Raw genomic sequence first — 23,343 nt, forward strand, 5'->3', positions numbered from 1 at the left:
TCCTGATCTGCTGGAAGCAGATGCCCCAGATGCCTTTATCTGTCATTGGGCAGAGGTAAAGTTGGCACTTATAGCTGTTACAAGCCAGTCTGGGGGCACAGTTCCAAACCAGCCATGCCAAGGTGGAACTTTTTTTTTTTTCCCAGTCTTGGGGCTTGAACTCAGGGGGACCAAGCACTGTCCCTGAGCTTCTTTTGCTCAAGGCTAGCCCTCTAGCTCTGGAGCCACAGCTCCACTTCTGGCTTTTTCTGTTTATGTGGTGCTGAGGAATGGAACCCAGGGCTTCAAGCATGCTAGGCAAGCACTACACATTTCCAGCCCAAGGTGAAGTATTTTATTCTATCCTTCATGTTTCTAAACTTCCTTTTCTCTCTCTCTCTCTCTCTTTTTAAACTGATTTCCCTGCTCCACATTGTGGAGGAGTCTTGCAGATTGTTAATTTGAATTCAATTGGTCTATTTTTACCTGTTTGTTGTGCTTCTTGTATCTCTGGGTTTTGTTTTTGTTTGTTTTGTTTTGTTTTTGTCAGTTGTGGGGCTTGAACTCTGGGTGTGGGCATTGTCCCTCAGCTCTTCAGCTCAAGTCTAGCACTCTACCACTTGAGCCACAGCATCACTTTCGGTTTTCTGGTGATTATTTGGAGATAAGAGTCTCACGGACTTCCTGCCCAGGCTGGCTTTGAACCACGATCCTCAGAGCTCAGCCTCCTGAATAGCTAGGATTACAGGCATGAGCCACCGGTGTCTGGCTCTCTGTTTATTTCTACCCTAGAATTCCTACTTCCTTTGTGCTTAGCACAACTTCTGAGCTATACCCCAGTGCCTGATTTTTTGTTATCTGTGTATGTGCACATGTGCATGAAAGTGTGGTAATACCGGAGCTTGAACTTCTGGCCTTGAGCTCAAATTTCACTCATGGCTGGCATTCTACCACTTGAACCATACCTCTACTTCTAGCTCTTTGCCAGTTATTTGGAGATAAGTCTTTCTGATTTACCTGACAGGCAGGCTTCAAACTGTGATTTGCAGATCTCTGCCTCTGGAATAGCTAGGATTACTGGCTGAGTTCATTTCTTTTTACCTTTTTTCTTTGATATCTAGTTCACGCAAATAAGGGTTTATTCCTTTATCTCTTGGAACGTTCTCAGCCTCCTTTCTCTATCCAGTGTGCTGTTATGTTTTAGCTGTAGTCATTTGTTATTGTGCTGTTGGCTCATTCCTGTGGAAATATATTTCCCTGTATTTTTTTTTTTTTTCTGGCTCATTTTCCCAATGGTGATCATCCAGGGAAGCACCATATGTGAGTTCTAGACTCTGGGGTGTCCCTGCAGAGTAATTTAGCTTTTACTCAGACCATTGGGACTCCTGGATCCCAACTATGTTATTAAGTAATTTTAAAAAATCTCATCAGAGCAGGTGCCAGTGGCTCATGCCTGTAATCCTAGCTACTCAGAAGGCTGAGATCTAAGGATCTCAGTTTGAAACCAGCTCAGGCAGGAAAGTCCATGAGATTCTTATCTTCAATTTACCACCAAAAAGCTACCACTGAGCCACCTTCCCAGCCCCATTTGCTAGTTTTTGTAGACACTTTTTCAGGATGGGTTGAAGCCTATCCAACAAAGCATGAGACTACAAAAGTTGTGGCTAAGAAGATCCTGGAAGAAATCCTACCCAGGTATGGCTTCCCATCCACCATTGGGTTGGACAATGGGCCGGCCTTTGTCTCAAAAGTAAGTCAGGAAATAGCTGTGGCACTGGGAACAGATTGGAAATTGCACTGTGCTTATAGACCCCAGAGTTCAGGGCAGGTAGAAAGAATGAATCAGACTCTAAAAGATACCTTAACTAAATTAGCCTTGGAGACTGGCACAGACTGGGTATCACACCTTCCTTTTGCCCTGTTTAGAGTAAGAAATTCACCCTATCAGCTTGGCTTTATTCCTTTTGAAATAATGTATGGACATCCTCCACCCATTATCCCTAGCCTTCAGACTGAATTGCTTGCTGATTTAGATGATACTGAATTTCTGTGTAAGCTTGACTGTTTACAGCTGGTACATAAGAGTATGTGGCCCCAATTTAGAGCATTATATGATTTTGCTTCTATTCCTACCCCCCATTTGTTTAAGTCTCCAAGCATCCTACCCAACCACTCCCCATACGCCTCAAGAAGAGAAAAATGGACTGATTGTTATTGGTATACCTGTTCAAGATTGAAAGCTGTTGGAGTTTAGTTTTGGGCCGGAGCCACAAGATTGTGTCTCAGGACCATAAGTCAAGGGGGGGTGGGGAATGAAGGGTTAAAGTACTTGAGACAGTGACCATTTGTCCATTTGTTGCTTGTTTCAGAGCAGAGCAACATGTGGTGCTAAACCACCTGGTTGTGTGCCTTTATAAAACCTGCAAATCCTTAGCTTGGGGCTCTCCTCCTGGGCTCAGCTGTGTTGGAGTGTAGGACGAGGCCGGAGCTACAGTCCGTTTAAATAAAACAGCTGTAGAGTCTAACTCTCGGTGGTCTTCGTGGTGGGGGTCCTGCGACCTTGGCATAACAGTGGCTCTGTGGCTCAAGTGGTGGAGTGCTAGCCTTGAGCTGAAGAGCTGAGGGACAGTGCCCAGGCCCAGAGTTCAGGCCCCACAACCGGACCCACAAAACAAAAATTTAATATAGGATGATGGAAATGTGTGTGGAAGAATAAAATCTAAGTATAGGAAAAAATACATTAAAAAAAGTTTAGCCTGTGTTAAGATGCTAGGGTCAGGCCAGGTGCTGTGTGGCTCACTCCTGTAATCATAGCTACTTAGGAGGCTAAGATCTGAGGACCACAGTTTGAAGCCAGCCTGGGAAGGAAAGTCCATGAGACTCTTTCTCCATTAAATTACTACAAAAAAAAAGAAAAGAAAAGAAAGAGAAAAAGAAAAAAAAAAGCTGGGAGTGGCACTGTGACTTAAGTGGTAGAGTGCTAGCCTTGAGCAAAAGCAGCTCTGGGACTAAAAAAAAAGCTCAGGGACAGCACCCAGGCCCAGGCCCAGAGTTCAAGCCCCAGGACCATTAAAAAAAAAAAAAAGAGAGAAGAAAAAGAAAAAAGATTCGAGAGTCAGTCTTTAGAAGCATCAAAAAATAGGCAGCAAATTTAAAGAGAAAAGAGAATTAAGTTCATTTTTTTAAAAAAGCCAATTATGGGGCTGGGAAGGTGGCTCAGTGGTAGAGTGCTTGCCTTGCATGCCTGAGGCCCTGGGTTCGATTCCTCAGCACCACATAAGCAAAAAGAAAAAAGCCGGAAGTGGCGCTGTTGCTCAAATGGCTGAAGAGCTGAGGGACAGCGCCCAGGCCCAGAGTTCAGGCCCCATGACTGGACCCAAAAATAAATAAATAAAATAAAAAATAAAAATAAAAAAGCCAATTATGTATGGGACCTTCTATTATGAAGTACATTTTCAGTGGTGACAATTTAAGTCACAGTCCCCTCTGCAAAAGTAACCTTACATTACCACTTTATGCAAGAACAATTGACAAGTGGGGTGCGGATGGCTTGTGCCTGTAATCCTAGTCAGGAGTCTGAGACTTGAGGATTGCGGTTCAAAGCCAGACCTGGCATAAAAGTTCTTGTGAGACTCATTTCCAAGTAACCACTCAAAAACTGGAAGTACTACTGTGGCTCACAGTGGTAGAGCATTAGCCTTAAACTATAAAATAGCTCAGGGATAGTGTCCAGATCCTGAATTCAAGCCCCACAACCAACAATAAATAAATAAATAAAAAAATACATTGCCAGTTAGTGAGGGCTTTTAAAATGGTAGGTCTTACCTGTAATTCTAACTACTTAGGAGGCTGAAATCTAGGGCATCATGGTCAGGAAAGTCTGATTTTTTTTTTTTGGTCGGTCGTGGGGCCTTAACTCTGGGTCTGGGCGCTGTCCCTCAGCTCTTCAGCTTAAGGCTAGTGCTCTACCACTTGAGCCACAGTGCCATTTCTGGCTTTTTCTGCTTTTATGATGCTGAGGAATCGAACCCAAGGCCTCATGCATGCAAGGCAAGCACTCTACCACTGAGCCACCTTCCCAGCCCCCAAATTATTTGTCAGCCATGGGGCTTAAACCAGGGCGCTGTCCCTCAGCTCTTCAGCTCAAGGGGAGCGCTCTACCACTTGAGCTACAGCGCCACTTCCGGTTTTCTGGTGGTTTATTGGAGATAGGGGTCTCAAGGTCTCTCCTGCCCGGCCTGGCTTTGAACCTCGATCCTCAGATCTTAGCCTCCTGAGTAGCCAGGATTACAGGCGTGAGCCACCAGCGCTCGGCTCCAACGTTTTGTTTTTTGGTTTGGTCTGAACTCAGGGCCTTGGTCAAGGCTAGCTCTCTACCCCTTGAGCCACAGCCCTACTTCAATTAACCAACAGGAAACTAGAAGTGTTGCTGTAGCTCAAGTGGTAGAGCACTCATGAGCTGAAGAGCTCAGGGACAATGCCCAGGACAAGTTCAAGTCCCATGCTGGATGGAAAAAAAACCTAAAAGCAGAGCTGGTAGCACCCAAGCCCAAGTTCAAGCCAAGAGCAACATCAAAAAAACAAAACAAAAAAAAATACCCCCCCACCATATACACAAAAACTGGGCTGGGAGTACAAGTTTAAGTCCTAGTACTGGCCAAACGAGGTAGAATGGAAATATGTAGTAGGCTTGGTCACAGTAGCTTCACCATTATCTGTGTGAATGATTAGGAAATACTAAATGTGAAATTCTGGCAATCACTTGAGTTGCTCAGTATTTTATCAACTGTTATTAAATGCCTATGTTGATGTCAAACCACTAAATATTTCATCATAGAGCAACTTTTCCTTGTACCACCAGTACTGGGGCTTGAAGTCAGGGCTTGGGCACAGTCCCTTAACCTTTGCTCAAGGTTAGTGCTCTACCACTTAAAGGCATAGGCCCACTTCTGGCTTCTGGGTGGTCAGTTGGAGGAATATCATGGACTTCTTGCCCAGGCTGGTTTTGATGCACAATTCTAACATCTCAACCTCTAAGAAACATGAACAATTGGCACCTGGCTTGTAAAAGGAAGGTTTTAGAAATGTCAAGTCTTGCAGCCTTGGTGGCTCCAGCCTGATTCTTATCCCAAAATCATTCAGACCCCAAGAGTCAGAAATAAACATTCTTTGACTGCCTCACCAAAAAGCTTAGACTGTGTTAATGTTACTTTGCCTTCATTGAAAACCTTAACATTCAGTACAACACTGCACCTAACCTAGAAATCCTTAACTTTTTTGTTGGTCATGGGACTTGAAATCTGGGCCTGAGCACTGTCCCTTAGCTCAAGGCGAGTGCTCTACCAGTGAGCCACAGCACTACTTCCGGTTTTTGGTTGGTTAACTGGAGGTAAGTCTCAGGACTTTTGTGCCCATGCTGGCTTTGAACCGTGATCCTCAGAGCTCAGCCACCTGAGTAGCTAGGATTACAGGCATGAGCCACCAGTACCTGGCTGAAATCCTTAACATTAATGTTAGCTCTGATCTGACTTTATAGTGTACTCAAGGGTCAAGAAACCTAATTGTTATTCATGAGATGATCATGAATTTCCATTCATCTCTAAATAATCCTATTTCTAGAGACCAAACAATGAATTATTTGGTTAAGATTTTATTGTCATCTTTTGGATAAGGCCCCACCATTCCCTTTAACCACAGCATTGGTTGCAGGCAGTTTTCTGTCTGGTTGATAGGTGTTCACAGGTTTATCAGGAAAAGCAAACTGAAACAGATGGTCACCATCCTTTGTACCAGGAAAATCCTGAAATTTCATAAAAGGAACATCAGAACCATGAAGACAACCAACAGTAGAAACAAAGATTCAGAGTAATCAGCTGGTTTAGAAAATAGTAAGATTAGTTTGAAGCCAGCCTGGGGAGATAAATGTATTAGACCCAGCATATACACATATCCCAAAGAATTACCACTGAGGCTGAAATACACATAATTAAGACTCACCACAGCCAGGGCACATATTCCACAACAGTCTGGTGCTGACAGCAGGAACATCACCTAGGCATTCTGGCCATTCCAGGTCTCTCAAGTGGTAGATTTAACATTCAGCAGATTTTAGACTTCCAGTCCTCAGGTGACAGTAAAATCTCTACAAAGGGGCACTTCCCCCTTGTGGGCCTCCAGACACCTCATTCTAGAAAGAATGAAAAGACATTAAGAACTAGCTGGCTAAGTAGTTCTTTGTTAGAGCCTTTGCCTCACATTCAAGAGGCTCCATGTTTTATCTTCAACCTTGCAATTAAAAAAAGGCAACACTTCGGCCTTCCCAGAGAGTTGAACCAAGTTCCCTAATTGAGTCAGTATTTCCATTTGACATCAGGACCAGTGTCAGAGACTCTAGTCTGTGAAATCATCATTCCCAATTTAGGGAAACATTCTGGGAAGTCTTACTGTTCAAAGACAACAGCCCTAGAAAAAAGAACCCAAGGGATAGGTCTTGTGTTGGGTGGCTCATACCCATAATCCGACTTGTGATTCTCCATTCAAACCTAGCCCAACGAAACAAATTATACTCAAGAAACCAGCAAAACAGGGATAACTGAGTTCAAGCTCCTCACACACCCACACAAAAGTTAACTCAGAAAAGGCTTGGGAAAGTTCGAAAAAGGGCGGAATTAACTCCACACTGCACACATTACTCCATTAGTACAACCAAGGTGGGTCACTAACAAAATAGGTTCATAATAAAATTAAAGTTGGCAATTAGAAAAACAGGCAGAGGCTAGTTTGGGGAAATAATCGGCAGAAGGCACGTGGAGAGTTCTCCCTCATAGCACTCACCTTTTTTCCAAGGATAACACACCAGCGGGCATCTTAAAACCCCTAAGTGGAGATGAGACACAATCCCTTAATTAGTAAGGTGTTTCTAGTCACCAGCTTCCCCAAGTCCAGGTCCCAAGAACCGTGTGGCCATCAGAGGGGCAATCAGCGCGCTGCGGTGATGGCGTCAGCGAGACACTCAGAGACACCAGGAGTCATCATCATCCCCGTCCTCCCCAACGGTGGCGACCGCTAGCCGTTCCCCAGTTCTCGAAATCACTCGCACCATCCGCTTACCTCCGTGCAGCGGGCCCACCCACGGCGATCAAGGCCCTAAGGAAGAAACCAATGAGTCGGCAAGGCGGGAACGAGCGCCGGCCGGCTTCCCCCCGCCCCGGGCCGGGTCAGTTCCAAGGGTGGCGTCACGCGGACATCAGAAACTCTAGTCTGCAATGGTGGTTCATCCCGCTCAGCCCCAGAGCCGTTCCCTGCCTCCCACACCAAGCGGGACCTTGAGGTACCTGTACGTGGGACACTGCGCGAGAGGTGCGGCTCCTGCCCAGTGCTTCGCAGACAAACAAAAGCATATGAACAAGCCCGCCGTACCAAGAGACTCGGCCCTGCCGCGCCAGCGGTATTTATACCCTGGACCACGCCGGGGTCCTGACGGGACGTAGCTATCTTTTCATATGCCTGTCCCGATCCACAACATTTTCCGCATCACACGTCCAAATAGAAATAAAATCAAGCGATAAACTAGGAAAATAGGTTCCACATACTCTGAGCAAACACTCCAGGGGCATTTTAAATGAGTTTTTATTCATAAACATGAATCTCCAGTTTTTTCTGGCGGGTCAGGCGAGAGAAAGTCTACCCCATCCCACCCCCCGCCTGAAGGACCCGCGGGCGTGAGACCGGAGCTCTCGGTTCTTTCCCGCACTGGAGCTTAGTCCTGGAAGAGACTACCCTGGCCCTCGCCTGCCAGTACCCCTCACCCCAGAGACCTTAGTCTCACTATCCAGCAAAATCTTAAATTTGCACTTCGGTTCCTGCCGACCTCATTAACCTTCTTGAGCCTGAAGCTTTATTGGCCAATGTCATGCAATAAGCTGTGTGTATATAAGTTGTACCAATTGTTAAAGGGATTGGTGTATGTGTGCAGGGAGGATCTAGACAGTCATGTCCAACTGAACTGCTTGTGGCTGCGTTGACTTTTTTCTTTCTTGTATTTGCATTCTGCAATGCACATGTTAAAGAGTTTTTTGTTGTTGTTGTGTTGTTTAAACTAGAAAAGAGATCGTTTCATAAGTTTGCCTCATAAAAATTGCCTGTAGGGCTGGGAATGTAATGCATGCCTAGCATGCATGAAGCCCTGGGTTTGATTCTTCAATATCACATAAACAGAAAAAGCCACAAGTGGCTCAAGTGGTAGAGTGCTAGCCTTGAGCAAAAGAAGCTCAGGGACATCACCTAGGCCCGTAGTTCAAGCCCCAGGACTGGTTAAAAAAAAATTACCTGAATAGTTCCGTGCTGTTAAATGTTACTATTATTATACAAAGGCTCTCCAAGCTTTTTAAAAAAATATCTAACACAGAAATGCTATGTAACTTGAAGCAACTATACCCCCATTTCCTCCAGATTCACCTTTCTCTTTTCTTTTCTTTTCTTTTTTTAAATAAAATGTAGTATTGCCCAAAAGTTGAACTGGGAAGATGAGCACCAGTGGCTCACACCTGTAATCTCATTCAGAAGGTTGAGATCTGAGAATCGAGGTTTGAAACCAGCCCTGGCAAGAAAAACCATGAGATTCTTACCTCCAATTCACTTCAAAAAGCCAGAGGTAGAACTGTGGCTTAAGTGGTAGATCACTAGACTTAAGCAAAAAGAAGCTAAGGGGCATAACCCAGGCCCTGAGTTCAAGCCCCAGGACCAGGGGGAAAAAAATCATTAGCTGGATGCCAACAGCTCATCTATAGCCCTACTTCCTCAGGGGGCTGAGATCTGAAGTTAGCAATTTGAAGTCAGCCTGGTCAGGAAAATCTTACCTCCAATTAACCACCAAAGCTGAAAGTGGAGTTGACTGAAGTGGTAGAGCACTAGGCCTGCAGCAAAAACCCTCAGGGCCAGGGCCCATGCTGTGAGTTCAAAATCCAGAACTGGCACATTAAAAAAAAAAAAAATCCAGGATAGAACCATTACTTAGGGCTGGCTAGAGGTTTGACTCTACAGTAGAGCCATGTGAGTTAAAACCCCAGGATCATCAGGCACTGGTGGCTCGTGCCAGTAATACTCTCAGGAGGCTGAGATATGATAATTGTGGTTCCAAGCCAGCCCAGGCAGGAAATCTGTGAGACTCTTACCTCCAATTAACCAACAGAAAACTGGCAGTGGAACACTAGCTCAAAGTGGTAGAGTACTAGCTTTTTTTTCAGGGCTTGGGGGGAACCTAAGGGACAGTGCCCAAGTCCCAGCACCAATAAATAAACAAAGAAACCCTAGTGGTGGGCACTGGTGAGTCACTTCTGTAAGCCAAGCTACTCAGGAAGCTGAGATCTGAGCTTAGTGATTCATAGCCAGTCTGGGCAGGAAAGTCCCTAAGACTCTTGTGTTCAATTAACCACCAAAAAAAAGCTGAAAGTAGGGACATGGCTCAATGGGTAGAGCACTAGCCTTGAGCAGAAAAGGTCAGGGACAGTGTCCAGGAGTTGAGTTAAAGCCCCATGATTGAATACATAAAAAAAACATTTCCCCCCCTTAGAACCAAACAAGAACAAGCAAATGCCAGGAGGTCTAGGGCAGAGTGGAATATATGACTTTCACTCTGAACCTTCACTTGTGGCTCCTATTTTTGCTTGCATTCAGCTCACATCACTGGCTCTACAAGCTCAACTATGAAAAGTTTCAGAATATATAAATAGGATGAAGACAGTGCGAACAGCCAATTGCTCTCATTCGGTCACACTCCCTTCTCAGTATCTCCACACACCCATCTGGATAATACAGCTAAGACAGCCGTGGTTAAAAATACGGCATGTCTACTTCACATTTCTACCTATAACATTATTTAAAAATTTTAAGTGAAGCCATTCAGACAATATGCTTTGAAAGGAAGTGATCAGAGTCAAGGTAAAACAATTTGTACTTAAGTTACCCAGTCTGGTATTTACTGAGGCAGAAGTAGTATGAACACAGTCCTTATGTCCACCCTGTGGCTATCACCAAAAGTCTAGACAACTCTAAAACCAGAGTGAAAACAGAAGCAGAGGGCTGTGAGAATAAAGACTCATGCTCCCATTTAGAGGCCAGCCCAGCCTTTCCTGGAGGCAATTAAGCCACAACCACTAACTACATTTCCCTCCCAAGACCTTTGAAACAATCATAACTTTCTAATAAATAACTTCACTTCTATCATAATGGAGATCTACAATTTGTGTTATCTGTCAAACACATTTATTGCCTACCTTTTAAAATCTAACAGAAACACCCAGAGCTGTAACTGAAAGCATGTGCACCTCCCCACACCAGTCCTGCGCCTATTCTGTCATCCTTACACTAGGACATACATATGTTCTAGGAATGCATTGTCTCCCCATAAAATAAGCAGACAGATCGAGTTCTAAATTTTTTATTTTGCATAAAGTATAAAAACAATTATTTTCTAACTTGGTAGTGTTGCAAAGCAAAAAGTGGGACACCAGGTGGCGATGTTGATACGCTTAGTTATAACAAGAAAAAATACTAAAATTAAATGAGGTTATATGAGTAAATAACACGAAAAAAAAAAGTCACCTGTTACGACTGGGTTATAACAGCATTAGAATAAACTCAAGAAGTAGGGGACAAATTGGGTAACCTAAGGCATGACAACGAGGTTCCCGAGTCCCAAGAGTCTGCCCCATAGACGACAAGATGGGAGGAAAGCAGCAGCTCTAATCCACCTCCTCGATGGTGGGCCCAGAACCAGAGCCACAGCCAGAGCCAGACCCCCCGGGGCCGCCCGCACCCTGCTGGTGAAGCCCGCTGAGGATGGGGCTACACACCTGCTCCAGCTCCTTCCTCTTGTGCTCCAACTCGTCCTTGTCGGCCAGGGTGTTGGCGTCCAGCCAGGAGAGCACCTCGTGGCACTTGTCCAGCACCTTGCTCTTGTCGGCCTGGGCGATCTTGCCCTGCAGGCCCGGCTCATCCACGGCGCTCTTCACCTGGAAGGCATAGGACTCCAGCGCGTTCCTGGCGGCCACGCGCTCGCGCTGCACCTGGTCCTCGGCCTTGTACCTCTCGGCCTCCTGCACCATGCGCTCGATGTCGTCCTTGCTGAGGCGGCCCTTGTCGTTGGTGATGGTGATGGTGTTGGCCTTGCCGGTGCTCTTGTCGGTGGCGGTGACGTGCAGGATGCCGTTGGCGTCGATGTCGAAGGTCACCTCGATCTGGGGCACGCCGCGTGGCGCCGGCGGGATGCCGCTGAGCTCGAAGCGCCCCAGCAGGTTGTTGTCCCGCGTCATGGCCCTCTCGCCCTCGAACACCTGGATCAGCACCCCGGGCTGGTTGTCCGAGTAGGTGGTGAAGATCTGCGTCTGCTTGGTGGGGATGGTGGAGTTGCGCTTGATGAGCGGCGTCATCACGCCGCCCGCCGTCTCCAGCCCCAGCGACAGCGGCGCCACGTCCAGCAGCAGCAGGTCCTGCACCTTCTCCGACTTGTCGCCCATCAGGATGGCCGCCTGCACGGCCGCCCCGTAGGCCACCGCCTCGTCGGGGTTGATGCTCTTGTTGAGGTCGCGCCCGTGGAAGAAGTCCTGCAGCAGCTTCTGCACCTTGGGGATGCGCGTGGAGCCGCCCACCAGCACCACGTCGTGGATCTGCGCCTTGTCCAGCTTGGCGTCGCGCAGCGCCTTCTCCACGGGCTCCAGCGTGCCGCGGAACAGGTCGGCGCACAGCTCCTCGAAGCGCGCCCGGGTCACCGACGTGTAGAAGTCGATGCCCTCGAACAGCGAGTCGATCTCCAGGCTGGCCTGCGTGCTGGACGACAGGGTCCTCTTGGCCCTCTCGCAGGCCGTGCGCAGCCGCCGCAGGGCGCGCTTGTTCTGGCTCAAGTCCTTCTTGTGCTTCCTCTTGAACTCCTCCACCAGGTGGCTCACCAGCCGGTTGTCGAAGTCCTCGCCGCCCAGGTGCGTGTCGCCCGCCGTGGCCTTCACCTCGAAGATGCCATCGTCGATGGTCAGGACCGACACGTCGAACGTGCCGCCGCCCAGGTCGAAGATGAGCACGTTGCGCTCGCCGCCGCGCCCGCCGCCGCCGCCGCTGCCGCCGGTGCGGTCCAGCCCATAGGCGATGGCGGCCGCCGTGGGCTCGTTGATGATCCGCAGCACGTTGAGCCCCGCGATCACGCCCGCGTCCTTGGTGGCCTGCCGCTGTGAGTCGTTAAAATAGGCGGGCACCGTGATCACCGCGTTGCTCACCGGGTGCCCCAGGTAGGCTTCGGCCGTCTCCTTCATCTTGGTCAGCACCATGGACGAGATCTCCTCCGGGAAGAACGTCTTGGTCTCGCCCTTGTAGCTCACGCGCACCTTGGGCTTGTCGCCCTCGCCGATCACCTGGAAGGGCCAGTGCTTCATGTCGGCCTGCACCACCGCGTCGGCGAACTTGCGGCCGATCAGCCGCTTGGCGTCGAACACCGTGTTCTGCGGGTTCAGCGCCACCTGGTTCTTGGCGGCGTCTCCGATCAGCTGCTCGGTGTCGGTGAAGGCCACGTAGCTGGGGGTGGTGCGGTTGCCCTGGTCGTTGGCGATGATCTCCACCTTGCCGTGCTGGAACACCCCCACGCACGAGTAGGTGGTGCCCAGGTCGATGCCGATCGCCGTGCTCTGCGCCATCTCGGGGGGCTGCGCGCTCAGGCTCTGCTTCGAGTCGGTTCGCTGGATGCTCTTGGGTTGGGACCAGATCTGCGCGGGATGCTCCGCTTCGGGTTGGGACTGGATCGAGTGAGGACGCGGCTCGCGGCTCTGCTTCGGAATAGCGTCGGAAAAGCTGCTCCCAGTGGCTGGCTGGAGCTGGCAATGGGCAGCCCTACGCCAGCTCTGCTTTTATGTCCCGGAGGAGCCCCGCCTGCTCCCTCCTAGCCCAATCGGGGATTCTGGTGAGTCAGTCGGGCCTGGAATCTTCCAGGGGGTTCGCCGGGGCCGAACTCTCCCGAGGCCTCTAGAGTTCTCTGGAAGCCCGAGACCCCGTAATAGGGGGGTGTGGCGGGTGGGAGGAGCGGAGGGGTGTGGCGAGAAGGGTTTGTTTCCCTTCAGGCAAATGATTGGTTCTGCCCCATAGTTTTGAGAGGAAAGGTCTGGCTAGGGTTTAGGGGTACGGGGATTAGCTGGGATCTGTACGGGGGTGGGCTGGTCGGATCGGGGGGGGGAAGAGCCCTCGGGAGGGGTCGCGGGGAGACCCACCGGTTCAGGGCGTGTCTGGTGACACCGCCCCCTTTCTTCGCGTTACAATGGCCCGCGGTTCCTGACCTCACGGGCTAATTTAGGATTCAGTGAACCAAGACTGGAGCCCACTCAAAGTTGGCAGGGCAGGGCGGGGTGGGGGGTGGGGGAACACCGGCTGAGCAGTTTGGTCGTTTCGGTGGTTCTGTAACCCCAAGGTTTCCAAACTGGAGCGCAGGCGGCGTGAAAACAGGTGAGTGGCCGGTACGCTGATTGAAATGGAATCGGTATCTAGAAATATGACCCAGCATGTCCTTGTTTGGGAAAATGCCGGAAACTTCCCTTTGTTTTAATTTTGATGTAGGGAGCCAGGAAAAAAAAGTGTGGACATAGTTTAGGAACTGAGGTAGGGGCGCAGGAGAGAGCTTAAGACCTTTCTTCGCTATGCTGTTGGAAGGACAAAGCCCAGTGCCCAATCTCGGTGGCTAATGCCTGAAATCCTAGTTATTCAGGGGGCTAAGATCTGAGGATGTCATTTCAAAGCCATCTCAGGGACTGAAACTCCCCTGCGACTCTTATCTCTAATTAAACACCAGAAAAGCTTGAGATTCGAGCTGTGGCTCAAGTGGTATAGACTAGCCATGAGCACGAAAGCTCATGGACAACACCCAGGCCCGGAGTCCAAGCTCCAGGACTGGCACACACACACACACACAGATGGGTCTGGTGGCCTAACTGATGGGAAATTTCCGTTTTGTTTGTTTTTTGCCAGTCCTGGGGCTTGAACTCAGGGCACTGTTTCTGAGCTTCTCTTGCTCAAGGCTATCACTCTACCACGTGAGCCACAGTGCCACTTCGGCTTTTTCTGTGTATGTGGTACTGAGGTCTACCACTAGAGCCACATGCCTATACATACATACATATATATGTATAAATATATATATATATATATATTCCCACAGAGCTCCCTCCCCCTCCCCTTATCTGAAACTCTTCCTGGAACAGTTCTTGGGAAAATCCTTATTATCCCCTCTCCCCCACCCACACATTCTCTAAATTTAAGCCTTTCTTTTCAGCCTCAGTAGATGGCAATATGGCCTTTTGATCTGAGTCCTAAATGTTCCTTATAATGTCCGTGACTGCTACTATTGACCCTAACTCAACATGTTTTCTTGACAAATTGTACTGAAGCTTCAGACCCCCTTCCTTCCCAGCTCTTTGTTTCTCCTGTGCTGCTCAGTGTTACATTGAAGTCCTTCTGCAGCAATTATTAAAGCTTGTTCTGGTCTGCTGAGGTCTCTACCTTCTTTCTCTCCTTTGGTCTGCTAAATCTTTCCTAACAGACATGACTCTGTTTCCTAACAGCTACATAATGAATCCAAGATCAAATTAACCTTCTTAAAGAGACCTTGTCGTCCCTTTCTGGGAGCTCTCTCTGATCTTCTTTTGCTCAAGGCAAACCCTCTACTGCAACAGCATTACTTCTGGTGGGTTTTTTGTTTGTTTGTTTTTGTTTGTAGTTTATTGGAGATAAGAGTTTCACAGACTTGCCTTCCCAGGCTGGCTTTGAACTGTGATCCTCAGATCTCAGCCTCCTGAGTAGCTATGATTACAGGAGCAAGCCACCTGCCTGGCTTTGTCTTTTTCTTTTCCTTTCCCTCCCTCCCTCTCTCCCTCCCTCCCTCCCTCACTCCCTCCCTCCCTCCCCTCCCTTCTTCCTTCCTTCCTTCCTTCCTTCTTCCCTCCCCCTCCTCTCTTTTTCTGTGCCAAACCTAGGCTTGAACTCACTCAGATCCTTGTTTGTCTACTACTTGACCTACCTCCTGTTCTAGCTTTTTAATAGTTAATTGGAGATAACCATTCCCCTGACTTGTTTCCCAGGCTGGGTCCAATCCTCAGAACTCAGCCTCATGTGTAGTTAGGATTATAATGAGCCATGGGCAACTGTGTTCAAACGCTTGCACAGCATAAATGAATAAATAAATAAATAAATTTAAAAGGAAAAGAAATCTTGTGTTTAATTGGGTTGCTAGCAATCATCTTCAGAGTGGATTGAATTATATCCTATGGATTCATACAAGGAGAGCAAGGAAGGAAGGCAGCAAAACACAAGTGGAGGTTAATGTGGTCCATAACACAAACTAATCTTAGCAGGAGACAAGTATGATACCACAATAGATAAAATACAGACACAGAAACATGACAGTTAAGCCAGCGCTGGTGGCTCACACCTGTAATTCTAGCTACTCAGGAGGCTGAGATCTGAGGATCACAGTTCAAAGACAGCCCTGGCAGGAAAGTCTGTGAGACTCTTATCTCCAAATAAATCACAGAAAAGCTGGAAGTGGGGCTGTGGCTCGAGAGGTAGAGTGCTAGCCTTGAGCAAAAGGTGCTCAGGGACAGCGCCCAAGCCCACAGTTCAAGCCCCAAGACCAACCAAAAAAAAAAAGAAAGAAAGAAAGAAGAAATTGAGAATATATACCGAGTTTCCTCCTATCTCCTTTGAGTAGCTGAGAGTACTGGTAATGCAGTGTAACAATCACTTTGCCATAAAAGCAAAGTCGCACTGTATTTGTACCCCCACATTATTGGTTTCATTTCCAATACCCGAAAGATGGACGCAGTCTGAATGTCCATGCAGAGATGAATTTGTAATCAAAAAAATATTATGTGGTAGTGGTTTGAAGCCTGGTTTCAAGCCATTCCTGGCAGGAAGTCCATACAACCTTCATCTCTAATTAACCACCAAAGAGCCTGATGTAGAGCTTGGTTCAAGTGGTAAAGCACCAGCTTTGAGTAAAAAAAGTTCAAGGACAGTGCGCAGGCCTTGAGTTCAAGCCCTATGACCACCCTCCCCTCACACACACACACACACACACACACACACACACACACACACACACACAAACCCAGTGTTGGTGGCTCACGCCTGTAATCTACCCAGGAGGCTGAGAACTGGGGATCACTGTTGGAACCAGCTGGGGCAGGAAAATCCGTGCGACTCTTATCTCTAACCACAAGAAAATCAAGTGGATCTGTGAATCAAAATGATAGAGTGCTAGCCATGAGCAAAAAAGCTCAGGGACAGTTTCCAGGCCCCAAGTTCAAGTCCCAGGACCATCACCACTACCACCACCACCAACAACAAAAAAACCCAAACCCCAAAAAGATGGTCTGAACATTATGCAGCCTTAGCACTGAAGTTCCAGCCTGGTTAGTGGCTCATGCCTGGAATCCTAACTACTCATAAACAGATCTTGCACAATTCAAAGCCAGCCTGGGCAGAAAAAATCCTCAGAGCTTCATCTTCAACTGATCAGCAAAATATTGGACTGGAGGCATGGCTCAAGTGGTAGAGTGCCAAGTATGAACAATGAGAGTGTGAGGCCCCTTACTTCAAGTCAATATAAGCGCATGTGTATGCACGTGCACACGTGTGCACGCATGTGTGCGCGTGCACACACACACACACACACACACACACACACACACACAAAGGGAATGGATGTTCCAATATATGTTATAGTATGGCTACATGAATGAAAATTGAGGACATTTATTCAAAGTGAAATAAGCCAGACCACAAAAGCACACATAAAAATCCACTTTTATGAGTAATCAAATCCATAGATTTGTCTCAAAAGCAAAATTCTTTTTAATTAATGGTGAAGAAAGGGATTCTGTTGGAGAAAGGGGGTAAGACATGCTGTAATGCTAGCCACTTGACAGGCTGAAGCAAGAGGACTCCCAGTTAGAACCCAACAACCCAGCCTGTATAACATATCAAGATCCTGTCTAAAAAATTCCTTTGACATAGTTCTGTAACTTCTAATCAATTAGGCTGAGATAACCATTTATTTAGCACATTCATCCTTGTCTGTGGGGCCACGTTTGATTGAACAGAAAGCAAGTCTAGCCATGGAAAATCCCACAGTTGCTTTGTGCTGCCACTTAGCCTGTCCAACTGCATGGTATCAGTGGACATTACAGTAATATAAAGGAAACACAATAGCAACCATGGTTTGTCTTTTTTTTCGGGGGGGGGGGGGTTGTCGGTCGTGGGGCTTGAATTCTGGACTTGGGCGCTGTCCCTCAGCTCTTCAGCTCCAGGCAAGCACTCTACCGCTTGAGCCACAGCGCCACCTCCGGTTTTCTAGTGGTTTATTGCAGATGAGAGTCTCACAGACTTTCCTTTCCCTGGCTGGCTTTGAACTGTGATCCTCAGATCTCAGCCTCCTGGGTAGCTAGGATTACAGGCGTGAGCCACCGGCACCCGCCTAACTGCGGTTTATCTTGAAGTAAACTTCTATACTTACATCTGGAGAACTACATATGTGTCTTAGGTTTTACACTGTAGGAAGACACAAACTACAATAAAAGCAAATCAATTATAAAGGTAATTTCAAGGAATAAGGACTATTACGTTGGCTGGGAGGAGGTATTTGATAGTATTTATTTGGTGCTTTTTCTAGTTTGGCAAACTAGAATGTCTAAGCTATTTATCAGATAGAGGTTAAAGTTGTTATGACCTTCTTATGCAGCAATCCTTAACCTTTCTCTGTAAGAGGTGCCAAAATATGGATCTCTAGATGAAGCTCAAAAATTAGGTATAAAGAAAACATTTGGGGGTTGGGAAGGTGGCTCAGCGGTAGAGTGCTTGCCTTGCATGCATGAGGCCTTGGGTTTGATTCCTCAGCACCACATAAGCAGAAAAAGCCGAAAATGGTGCTTCAGCCTTGAGCTGAAGAGCTGAGGGACAGTGCCCAGGCTTCAAGCCCCACAACTGGAAATAAATAAATAAATAAAAACACTTGCAAAGCCAGGTGCTAGTGGCTCATGCCTGTAATCTTAGCTACTCAGGAGGCTGAGATCTGAAGATCATGGTTCAAAGCCAGTGCGGGCAGGAAAGTCTGTGAGACTCTTATTTCCAATTAACCACCAGAAAACTGAAGTGGTGCTGTGGCTCAAGTAGTAGAGTGTTCATCTTGAATTGTAGAGCTTAGGCCAAGAGTTCAAACCCCACCATGAAAAAAGAAAAGAAAAGAAAACATTTGCAATGGCTCACACCTGTAATCTTACCTACTCAGGAGGCTGAGATCTGAGGCTCATGGTTTGAAGTCAGCACAGACAGAAAAGTCTGTGATTTGTAAGACATTAAAAAAAACAACTTGAATTCAGGGTTTTGGCACTGAGCTTTTTTTGTTCAAGGCTAGTGCTCTACCACTTGAGTCACAGCTCCACTTCCCTTTTTTTTTTTTTTTTGTCAGTATTTGGGCTTAAATTCAGGGCCTGGGTGCTGCTCATGAACTTTTCTATTCAAGGTTAATGCTCTACTACTTTGAGTCACAGCTCACTTTTGGTTTTCTGGTGGGTAATTGGAGATAAGAGTCTCATGGACTTTCCTGCCCAGGCTGGCTTCAAACTGTGATCCTTAGATCTCAGCCTCCTGAGTACCTAGGATTATAGGCATATTCAAATCACTTCCTACTTTTTTGCTGGTTAATTGAAGATAGGAGTCTCATGGTCTTTCCTCACCAGGCTGGCTTCAAACCTTGGTTCACAGATCTCAACTTTCTGAATAGCTTGGATTGTGTGAGTCACCTGGACGCAGCAGTGAGACTCTTACCTCTGTTTAACCAGCAAAAAGCAAAAAGTGGAGATGGGAGATGTGGCTTAAGTGGTAGCCATGAGTTAAAGAGCCAAACAAAAGTCAAACAAGACAAACAAGCCCTGAGTTCAATTCCCAGTACCAGCAAAAAAAAAAAAGAAAAAAAAGGAAAGAGAGAGAAAGAAAAAGAGAAAAAGAAAGACAGAAAAAAGAACACATCTACAGGTTCTCTGCTTCAGGCATTTTCCCCTCTTATAAGTGCTAGAGAGTCTTAGATATGTTTATTATTCTTATACTTGTGTGTTTTATTTTTTTTACAAAAACAGAATAATCAATAGGTGGCTTATAATAAAAACAATTTGCTACCTAGTAAATAAAATTTAAAAAGTCCTCTGCAAAATTATGTCACTTTTTGTCTACAGGCCTAGGAAAACCATGGCTGCTGCTAAGGGTACAGCCATCGGCATCGACCTGGGTACCACCTATTCCTGTGTGGGGGTGTTCCAGCATGGCAAGGTGGAGATCATTGCCAACGACCAGGGCAACCGCACCACCCCCAGTTATGTAGCCTTTACAGACACTGAACGGCTCATTGGAGATGCGGCTAAGAACCAGGTAGCCATGAACCCGCAGAATACTGTCTTTGATGCCAAACGTCTGATCGGCAGAAAATTTAACGATCCCGTTGTACAGTCAGATATGAAACTTTGGCCATTTCAAGTGATCAATGAAGGAGGGAAGCCCAAAGTGATGGTGTCTTATAAAGGGGAGAAGAAAGCTTTCTACCCTGAGGAGATCTCTTCAATGGTACTGACCAAGATGAAAGAGACTGCAGAGGCTTTTTTGGGCCACACTGTCACCAATGCCGTGATCACCGTGCCAGCCTATTTCAATGACTCTCAACGCCAGGCCACCAAGGATGCAGGTGTGATCGCAGGCCTCAATGTGCTGAGAATCATCAATGAACCCACTGCGGCTGCCATTGCCTATGGTTTAGATAAAGGTGGACAGGGGGAGCGACATGTCCTCATCTTTGATCTGGGTGGAGGCACCTTTGATGTATCCATCCTGACTATAGACGATGGGATTTTTGAGGTAAAGGCTACAGCTGGGGACACCCACTTGGGTGGGGAGGACTTTGATAACAGACTTGTGAGCCACTTTGTGGAGGAATTTAAGAGGAAGCATAAGAAGGACATCAGCCAGAACAAGCGGGCTGTGAGGCGGCTGCGCACTGCCTGTGAGAGGGCCAAGAGGACTCTGTCATCCAGCACCCAGGCCAACCTGGAAATTGACTCACTTTATGAAGGCATTGACTTCTACACATCCATCACTAGGGCTCGTTTTGAAGAGTTGTGTGCAGATTTGTTTAGGGGTACCCTGGAGCCTGTGGAAAAATCTCTTCGGGATGCCAAGATGGATAAGTCTAAAATCCACGATATTGTTTTAGTAGGGGGGTCCACCCGCATCCCGAAGGTACAGAGACTACTTCAGGAGTATTTTAATGGCCGTGATCTCAACAAGAGTATCAACCCAGATGAAGCAGTAGCTTATGGAGCTGCAGTCCAGGCAGCTATTTTGATGGGTGACAAGTCTGAGAAGGTGCAGGATCTGCTTTTGTTGGACGTAGCTCCCCTCTCCCTGGGATTGGAGACAGCTGGGGGTGTGATGACTATCTTGATCAAGCGCAACTCCACCATCCCCACTAAACAGACTCAGATCTTCACCACATACTCAGACAACCAGCCTGGGGTATTGATCCAGGTATATGAGGGCGAGAGAGCTATGACAAGGGACAACAACCTGTTGGGACGCTTTGACCTGACTGGAATACCTCCTGCACCCAGAGGAGTTCCTCAGATCGAGGTGACCTTTGACATCGATGCCAATGGTATTCTCAATGTCACAGCCATGGACAAGAGCACCGGGAAGGCTAACAAGATCACCATTACCAATGACAAGGGCCGCCTGAGCAAGGAGGAGATTGAACGTATGGTTCTGGATGCAGAAAAATATAAAGCTGAAGATGAGATCCAAAGGGACAAAATCGCTGCAAAAAATGCCTTAGAATCCTATGCTTTCAACATGAAGAGTGCTGTGAGTGACGAAGGTTTGAAGGGAAAGATTAGTGATTCTGATAAAAAGAAAATACTGGAAAAATGCAATGAGGTCCTTTCCTGGCTGGAAGCCAATCAACTAGCTGAGAAAGATGAATTTGATCATAAGAGAAAGGAATTGGAGCAGTTGTGTAACCCCATCATCACAAAACTCTACCAGGGAGGATGCACTGGACCTACCTGTGGAACAGGGTATACACCTGGAAGGGCTGCTTCTGGCCCTACCATTGAAGAAGTAGATTAACCTTGTCTGGAACTGGAGAATGCTAGGGTGTCTCGAAGTGAAATTTATACCCTCATCTTCAGACATTGTTATGGTTCTTCAATTGACTGAACTTCAATTACCATCCCTTTTGAGTTTTGATGGAGGAGTTTCATATACCATCTTTTCATATGCCAATATCTGTGACTGTGACTCTGAAATGAACTTTTAGGAAAACTAGGCATCTCTTTGAACCACTTGAAGAATTTGAATGTCTGTTATTTATTTCCAGCCACCCCGACTTTCTCCTTGCTGTGAGGATGGTTATTTGTCACTCAGTAAATGTGTTCCCAAAGGAAATTACTTCTGGTATCTTTAGGCTATGAGTATACCTTGGAAAGTAAGGAGACAGAGAATTCATAGACAGCATGTGTTCTCTGTGAGCTCACTGGGAATTATTAAACTGGTAAGGGCAAAGTACTTGGAGTTTCATGAGCTTGTTGTTTCAAACAAAATAATATTCGCTCCTCAGGCACCTTTAGTCCAAATGGAATGGTTGCTAACTATGGTTACTGCTAATATACATTATAGGCTGATCCAAGTACTTTGGGTTTAGCTGGGGGACGGGAGCAAGTGCTGCTTGTCCTGTTTTTTATAGATGGGATCTGAGAGTAGATACTGGGGATCCACTGTCTATGCACTCAAGAATCCATTATTATAGGGGCTGGGAAGGTGGCTCAGTGGTAGAGTGGTTGCCCTGCATGCATGAGGCCCTGGGTTCGATTCCTCAGCACCACATAAGCAGAAAAAGCTGGAAGTGGTGCTGTGGCTCAAGTAGTAGAGCACCAGCCTTGAGCTGAAGAGCTGAGGGACATTGCCCAGGCCCAGAGTTCAGGCACCATGACTGGCAAAAAAAAAAAAAAAAAAAGAATCCATTATTATATAGTTCACATGCAGAAAATATTTTTTTCTACAAATTCAAACAAACTCCTGAGAAATGAGTACTTTTGGCAAGATGAGAAATGAGTGACATAGGTCTGTTTCTATATATTTGCAAATGCTCTACCACTAAGCTACATCTCCAGCTCCCAGCAAAAGCAGTTTTTAAATATCTGTTACAATTTCATCTATTTTTCAAAGCCTGAGGAACATGAGTTTGGAACTGAATGCAACTGCATATTTTTCAGCTTGAAAAGGGGTAAGATTTGGAAGTGAAATATTAGGATGGGTTATTGCTATCCCTGATGCACAGACTGTTTAGTTTTAATCCTTTTTACAAGATAGTCTAGGCAAAAGTAGACTGGGATGTGGGCTGTGTAGCTTATTAGCAAATTTGCTTAGCATGGACAAGAACAAAAACAGAACAGAACCAGAACAAAAACAGAATCTGGGAGAATACTGAGAACCTCTGACAAAAAAAATTGGCCTTGTATGCAGGACCCTACCTCAATTTCGTGTGTGTGTGTGTGTGTGTGTGTGTGTGTGTCTGCCCATACTGGGTCTTGAACTCAGGTCTGGGGCACTGAGCTTTTACAGCTCATGACTGGAGCTCTCCACTTTAGCCCCAGCTCCACTTCCAGCTTTTCAGTAATTAATTGAAGATAGTTTCACAGGCTTTCCTGCCTAGGCTGGCTTCAAATCGTAATCCTCAGCTCTCAGCCTCCTGAGTAGCTACGATTACAGGTGTGAGCCATTGGTATGTGACTTCCCAACACATTTTAATTTTATTTTTTGCTAGTCCTGGGGCTTGAACTCACTGCCTGGGCACTGTCCCTGAGCTTCTTTTGCTCAAAGCTAGGGCTCTACCACTCCACGGCTCCACTTCTGGCTTTTTCTGTGTATGTGGTGCGGAGGAATCCAACCCAGGGTTTTGTGCATGCTAGGCGAGCACTCTACGACTGAGCCACGTTCCCAGACCTTTCCCAACACATTTTTTTTTTTTTTTGGTCCGGTTGTGGGGCCTGAACTCTGGGCCTGAGCGCTGTCCCTCAGCTCTTCAGCTCAAGGCTAGAGCTCTACCACTTGAGCCACAGCACCACTTTCGGTTTTTTTCTTTTTGCTTATGTGGTGCTGAGGAATTGAACCCAGGGCCTCATGCATGCAAGGCAAGCGCTCTACCACTTTCCCAGCCCTTGAAAGAACTTTTTTTTTTTTTTTTTTGGTCCGGTCGTGGGGCCTGAACTCTGGGCCTGGGCGCTGTCCCTCAGCTCT

At 46.9% G+C, this 23,343-nt stretch overlaps 2 protein-coding genes, 1 long non-coding RNA gene and 2 other non-coding genes across 5 annotated transcripts; 1 reads left to right on the plus strand and 4 right to left on the minus strand.

Moving 5' to 3' along the window:
* Nucleotides 1-5,609: 5,609 nt before the first annotated feature.
* On the minus strand, nt 5,610-7,395 carry LOC122111373. The gene is made up of 5 exons (XR_006148007.1): nt 7,314-7,395; nt 7,090-7,125; nt 6,814-6,855; nt 5,977-6,166; nt 5,610-5,779 (listed from the first exon to the last, which is right to left on the minus strand). It is a non-coding gene; the product is annotated as an uncharacterized LOC122111373 (long non-coding RNA).
* On the minus strand, nt 6,327-6,393 carry LOC122111581. Its single transcript, XR_006148030.1, has one exon. It is a non-coding gene; the product is annotated as a small nucleolar RNA SNORD52 (small nucleolar RNA).
* On the minus strand, nt 6,956-7,018 carry LOC122111582. Its single transcript, XR_006148032.1, has one exon. It is a non-coding gene; the product is annotated as a small nucleolar RNA SNORD48 (small nucleolar RNA).
* A 3,026-nt stretch (nt 7,396-10,421) lies between the features above and the next one.
* On the minus strand, nt 10,422-12,827 carry Hspa1a (heat shock protein family A (Hsp70) member 1A). Its single transcript, XM_042684323.1, has one exon. The coding sequence runs from the start codon at nt 12,657-12,659 to the stop codon at nt 10,722-10,724; it is 1,938 nt and encodes a 645-aa protein (XP_042540257.1). The 5' UTR covers nt 12,660-12,827; the 3' UTR covers nt 10,422-10,721.
* Nucleotides 12,828-13,371: 544 nt separating this feature from the next.
* On the plus strand, nt 13,372-21,590 carry LOC122111513 (heat shock 70 kDa protein 1-like). Its single transcript, XM_042684374.1, has 2 exons — nt 13,372-13,458; nt 19,236-21,590. Exon 2 carries the CDS (start codon nt 19,249-19,251, stop codon nt 21,172-21,174), a length of 1,926 nt encoding a protein of 641 aa, XP_042540308.1. The 5' UTR covers nt 13,372-13,458; nt 19,236-19,248; the 3' UTR covers nt 21,175-21,590.
* The last annotated feature ends 1,753 nt before the right edge of the window (nt 21,591-23,343 follow it).

The sequence above is a fragment of the Dipodomys spectabilis genome, unplaced genomic scaffold (genome assembly GCF_019054845.1).
Source record: "Dipodomys spectabilis isolate Male_0828 unplaced genomic scaffold, ASM1905484v1 ptg000085l, whole genome shotgun sequence".
Taxonomy (NCBI): Eukaryota; Metazoa; Chordata; class Mammalia; order Rodentia; family Heteromyidae; genus Dipodomys; species Dipodomys spectabilis.

Coding starts and splice junctions, on each gene's coding strand:
- Hspa1a (XM_042684323.1), bottom strand. CDS start 12,659: ATGGCGCAGAGCACGGCGATCGGCATCGACCTGGGCACCACCTACTCG.
- LOC122111513 (XM_042684374.1), top strand. CDS start 19,249: ATGGCTGCTGCTAAGGGTACAGCCATCGGCATCGACCTGGGTACCACC.